Source organism: Gymnoscopelus braueri, assembly GCF_963280865.1.
Source record: "Gymnoscopelus braueri genome assembly, chromosome: 21".
Lineage (NCBI taxonomy): Eukaryota > Metazoa > Chordata > Actinopteri > Myctophiformes > Myctophidae > Gymnoscopelus > Gymnoscopelus braueri.
Window position 1 is genome coordinate 45969062 of NC_137623.1, and position 6000 is coordinate 45975061.

The 6000-nt window shown below is 44.5% G+C and overlaps 1 protein-coding gene across 1 annotated transcript in view; it reads left to right on the forward strand.

Moving 5' to 3' along the window:
* LOC308077518 (ribosomal protein S6 kinase alpha-3) overlaps positions 1-3913 on the forward strand; it is a 72821-nt gene extending 68908 nt beyond the window's left edge. The window contains exons 18-22 of the mRNA XM_080418266.1: positions 124-285; positions 469-545; positions 1086-1203; positions 1962-2102; positions 2782-3913. Of these exons, the coding sequence (XP_080274392.1) occupies positions 124-285; positions 469-545; positions 1086-1203; positions 1962-2102; positions 2782-2904 (621 nt within the window). The 3' untranslated portion in view covers positions 2905-3913. The remainder of the gene's footprint in view (positions 1-123; positions 286-468; positions 546-1085; positions 1204-1961; positions 2103-2781) is intronic.
* Positions 3914-6000: the final 2087 nt, after the last annotated feature.

Sequence of the window (6000 nt, forward strand, 5' to 3'; positions counted from 1 at the left end):
TCTGCTATTTTCAGCTTAGGGTTAAAAATGGCAATACCGGTATATATTTTTTACATTCATAAAATCACTGTCTTGTTGATGAAGTATAGTAATATAAACCTGTGTGTGTGTGTGTGTGTGCAGGTGGTCCACAGAGACCTGAAGCCCAGTAACATCCTGTACGTGGACGAGAGCGGCAACGCCGAGTCCATCAGGATCTGTGACTTTGGCTTCGCCAAACAGCTGAGAGCGGAGAACGGCCTCCTCATGACGCCGTGCTACACGGCTAACTTTGTAGCGCCTGAGGTACGGTATAGCTAGCACTGCTTAATCGCTCTCTCTCACTCCTGTTCACTCTTACAAGTACAGTATGTAGTGGGGATCCCTGCTTCATCTCTCTCTCAGCTAAGGGGTCCTTGGCCTGAAACACGTTGTTTTTACAGTTTAACCGTAAACGGTTGTATTATTGTTTGTGTGTCCGTCCGACAGGTGCTGAAGAAGCAGGGCTATGATGCAGCCTGTGACATCTGGAGTCTCGGTGTCCTGCTCTATACCATGTTAACGGGGTAGGTGCCTGTGTGTGTGTGTGTGTGTGTGTGTGTGTGTGTGTGTCTCTCTCTCTCTCTCTCTCTCTCAACATGTCGTCTCTGTCGGGTGGAAACCTGTCCAAAACTGTTACTTGTCAGGATAAAAAAAAAAAAATTAAGCTCGAAATGCGGCACGAATGCTTTTGAGTGACGCTATAGTATGATCAAGTAGGACGTTAATTTAGGGAAAAAAACACAAAAAGTTAGAATATGGAGATAAGAGGTTTCTGCCCGACATGCAACGATATGTTTGTCAGTTTATGGTCAAAAGGGGGGTGAGTGTAGCAGTAGTGACTCAGAGCCTCTGCCTGGTGACCAAAAGCTTGATATCTCCCCAGTGTCCCGAATCCGGGGCATTACATCTACTGTACACTCTCCTGTCTAAATAAAACAAAAGCTGCCACAAAACAACAACAATAGTTATAATTAATACGTCTGTGCTTTTTGTCTTATTTTTTCTCCTCTCTCTCTCTCTCTCTCTCTCTCTCTCTCTCTCTGTTTCTCCTCGATCTCTCCCAGTTTCACTCCATTTGCCAACGGTCCTGAAGACACGCCAGAGGCGATACTGGCTCGCATCGGCAGTGGGAAGTTCTCTCTGTCTGGGGGCTACTGGAACTCCGTGTCAACAGAAGCTAAGGTTCTACACTTTTACATAAATCTTCTCTTCTGGGGGTCCCTTGGCACGAAAACGTTTGAGAACCACTATATTTACTATAATTTCAATGTCCACATAACAGCTATATCTACTATTTAATTCTGTCCTACCTTGTTGTTTGTGATTATTGATGTGGTTGAAACTTTGAACTTTTGACCTTGTAGGACATACATGGGCAACTGGCGGCCCCGGGGCCACATGCGGCCCCCACCTTCACTTAATGCGGCCTGCAGGTTAAATCGGAATACTGATATATTATTGATTTCAGCTTTTACAATTCCAAACATGCAAACATGACCCACGTGAATTACTCAGTCTATATATGTAGCTTAATGACAAAAATTCTATTGTCTTTTTTATGTCCAATGTATTTGTATTTAAGTTAATAAAGTTAACATAAGTATAACTAAATGCATTTGAAATTAAATAAAAATGTCAGGATTCCAATTAAAAAGTAGCAAAATAAAAATCAGGATTCCAATTCAAAAATAGCAAAAATAGCAGATCTACAAGCTCAAAACGCGCCGCAGTGCGACGCGTTTTGAGCTTGTAGAACGGCTATTTTTGCTACTTTTGTGTGACATAGAATGGCAAAGTACAGCATTAATTTACGAAAAAAGTTAAAATACGGAGATAAGAGGTGTCTGCCCCACAGTATATGTATATATGTGGCCCTCTGGAGTGAGTGTGGAAATATAGTGGCCCTCTCCATCATCAAAGTTGCATCACCCCTGTTGTAGGACCTGGTGTCCAAGATGCTGCACGTGGACCCCCACCAGAGGCTGACGGCCGGTCAGGTCCTCAGACACCCCTGGGTCACACACAGAGACCAGCTGCCCAAATACACCCTCAACAGACAGGACGCACCGCACCTTGTTAAGGTAGGAGGCACACACACGTGTACGCTAAATTTTTTTTTTTTAAATAATAATCAAAATCTGAAAAGTAACTTCAAATAATTGTAGTGGAGTAAAAGTACAATATTTGCCTCTGAGATGTAGTGGAGTAGAAGTATTGAAAATAGGAAATATTCCAGTAAAGTAAAAGTACCTCAAAATTGTACTTAAGTACTGTACTTGAGTAAATGTACTTAGTTACTTTACACAACTGCCAGTGAGTAAAATATCATCATTTGAGGCACACAACACGATATTACAGATTTGAGTCAATGACGTTGTTGGCCAGCAGGTGGCTCCACAGCTACACAATAAAGTCAAACAGGCTGTCTCTCTCTGTTACAAGCAGCTGCCATATACTGTATGAACTTTGCAATTCATCCATTATGAATAGGCTCTATGCACAGCAGCTATATTGGAAAGAATTTGGGCCTCTTCCTTACTTCCTTCACAGGCCTTACCAATGTTGAAGGTGGCTCTGTTCCATTCTGGACAAATCAGAGTCAGGGTGCTGAAATTGTGCATGCTGGCTACCTGGAAACACTCTGCTACACCAGTGGGCCTCAGAAGAACGCAACGGCACTTTGTCGTTTTCTGTTCTGATCGTTACCGCGTAAACGTCGTCTACGAAATGAACACTGTGTTGTGTCTCTCCTCTACACAGGGAGCTATGGCAGCTACCTACTCAGCCCTCAACAGGAACGTCCCTCCCGTCTTGGAACCCGTGGGCTGTTCCACTCTGGCCCAGCGGAGGGGGGTGAAGAAGCTCACCTCCACGGCCCTGTGACCTCACCAAACCTTCGTGAAAAAAAAACAAAAAAAAAACACCCCCGTCAAACTTACCCCCATCAACTCTTGACCTCGATCTGCCCCGTCCTCCTTCACTGGACTACTGATGGACCCTATAGGACATGATGATGATGATGATGATGATGACACCAAAATAGCAGCACACAGAATCTGTTTTGCCCCGCACCCTGCTTTGTCCTGTACCATTGGTGCTGTTGAGTCCTTCTCTCATCTCACTTTAAGAGTGGTTGGACCTTACAGGATCTATTCTAGATCATGGCCCCACTAGTCTTTGTGGATCTGGGATTTTGCTAATGCCAAATAGGAGCACCAATCCCTCCCTCCCTCCCTCCCTCCCTCACTGGCGTGTTACCATAACAGATTATTCCACAATCCCCTCTTCCTGTGAACTCCCCAATCGCTGGGAATGCTAACGCCAAATAGGAGCACAGAATTCCAATTTCCTGCCACCTCTTCCCACCCTGTTGTTGTTATTATTATAATGGACTATTCCTTTACTCTTCCTCTGTCTTGTTGTAAAGTTGTGCGGTCGTTTTGGGGGAGGGGGTCTTTTTACGTTTTGTCCCGGCCTTTAGCGTAGCTGTTTTCAGCTTGGTTTAGTGGAGGAGAAGGAGGAGCATATTATAATTATATAATGCTGGAAACGCTGAAATGAAAAATGGTATTGGTGTCTGCGGTGGGAGAGTTCTATTTCCACGTATACAGCCCCCCCGCTGCGGACAATCAGTGCTGCCTTGTTGTATTCCTCCGGAGACTCGTGTCAGGAAGATGAATTAATAAAAAACTAGCTGTATTTATTTGACACATATTAGAGGGAGGGCAGAGTTGGAACAATAGTAACTGCCGATAAACCCAACATATGCATCTAAAGAGCTTATGATCGCGTTATTATGAGCTTGTATATCTGCTATTTTTGAATAGCCAAAGTATAACACAATGGTTAAAGTGGTTACACAGATGCGTTCTCGGTCTTAATGGGTTAAAAATCTTAGCGGTAGTGTCCTCACGTAGAGTCACAGAGGCGACGGCGGTGTTTGTACAAGCAACAAATGAATGTGGCTGTGTGGCTGTGTTGGGTGCGTTTTGTCCTGTCTAGGGGTCTGATCTTGGGATGGGGGGGGGGGGTGGTGGGTCCAGCAGCACAGCACCCTCCCCTCTTGCTGGTTTACCTGGCAACAAGTTGTCTTATATACCCGACATCATTCACCCCATGCCTTTTTTGCCCCGCTCGGTCTCGCTGATGACAATGAAGATGACAAAATGGTGGAATGCGTGCGCGTGTCCCCCCCCCCCCCTGGTCTAGCTAGCAAACAAAACTGTAGATCCCGGAGTGGAGAGAATCAGACATTGAGATATATGGACATTTTAACTTGATGCTTTGGCAGTATCATTTTAACCATCATGCCAGTAAAAAAAGCACATTGGATTCAGTCGAAGTGAATTTGGGAGCTCTGGATGACATAATGATAAGCACTGGTCTGAGAACAGCCCCCCCCCCCCCCCCCACCCCATTTTTCCTCTGCTTCAACTTGAGGGACACCAACTTATGAACACCCGATCCCCCCTGTCTGTCAGTCTCCTCCGGACCCCTTCTGTACGAGTGTGTAAAAAGCACTGATGTGTGTATCTCTGTGTGTGGTGACACAGGGACACTGAACTGTAAATACTGCGCTGAAGCAACTCAGGTTTCTGTTGATAATGCATTTTTTTAATATATATTATGTCCCGTTTAGGAGAGCTATGTACATAAAGCACACAGGCGGGTTGTTGGAATTACAACATCCATGGGTGATGCCCTTTTGTCCGATTAACGTTGAGGATAGAGAGATGGCTCCTATATAGAAACCTCCCCAATGAAGATTTCCATTTGAGGGGGAGGGGGGGGGAGAATTACCTGAACTCTGATTAATTATAAAACCAAATTACAGTATATATGAGTCTCACTTATCTAACGTGCTCTGATCCACACAAGTCTACAGTGTGTGTGTAATGGTGACTGGTGTGTCGGCTGAAAGGAGTTGTTTCTCTGTAGGAACCATCATGATATCCACCACTCTGGGTGAATCCATACTGTTAATGTTTGTGCTCAAAAGGAGTTTGTTTCTGCCACAGATCCCTTTAAACTGCGCACAATCTGCCTGTCTTATTCCTTTAATGTTGTAGCAGCAATCAGCCAGTCAAGTCAAGTCAATCAATCAGTGATGTATAAGTAGTATTTTTTTTGGTTATAACTGATAACATTCCGGGATGTCCTCGGTGCTGCAGGGGTTAAGTCACCACCCACCCACCCAACCACCATGGTGGTTCAATTCCTCCGTGGTAGTGCATCCGTGCCGGGCGCCCCCAACAAATCGTCCAAAACTGTTAGTTTTCAGGATTCAAATTCCAAAATAGCAAAAGTAGCAGATATTCTCTGTCACTGCACTAGCAACTCCTACAGGTGTTCAGCAGGGAGCGGTACTGGGGTGGATAGTGTTGCGTCTTCCCGGTGAAACTCGTCACTGACACTGTCAGGTGAACAGAAGCGACTGGTGACTGACTCCACGTGTATTGGTTGAGATATGATTGTCTACAGTCTACAGCACCCTCCCCAGACCAACACTAGGGGTTAGCAGTGACGGGGACTATAAATAAGGGGGGAATCTGGCATAAAATGACTAAATTGGGGGGGGAAAAAAAGAAAAAGATCAAAAATGATTAATCAATAAAAAAACTGATAACATTCCATTTGTGTTGGTTTAATACAGTGGTTCTCAAACGTTTTCGTGTCAAGGACCCCCAAAATGATATGTATTTGGCTGCGGACCCCCTCATCTGAAAAGGTTTTGTGCCAAGGACCCCCATAAGAGAAGATTTATATTAAACAAATTCAAAATTATTTAAGAAAAATAGCACGGAGTGACGCGCTGTGAGCTATAACTATTATTTTTTTTATAGCCGAAGTATAAAAAAATAACCAAGTTGTTAAAATGATTGTGATGCTATTAGCCAATTATGCTGGGGACCCCCTGGAACCACCCCTAGGGGTCCCTGGACCTCACTTTGAGAACCACTGGCTTAATAGCCTACATAG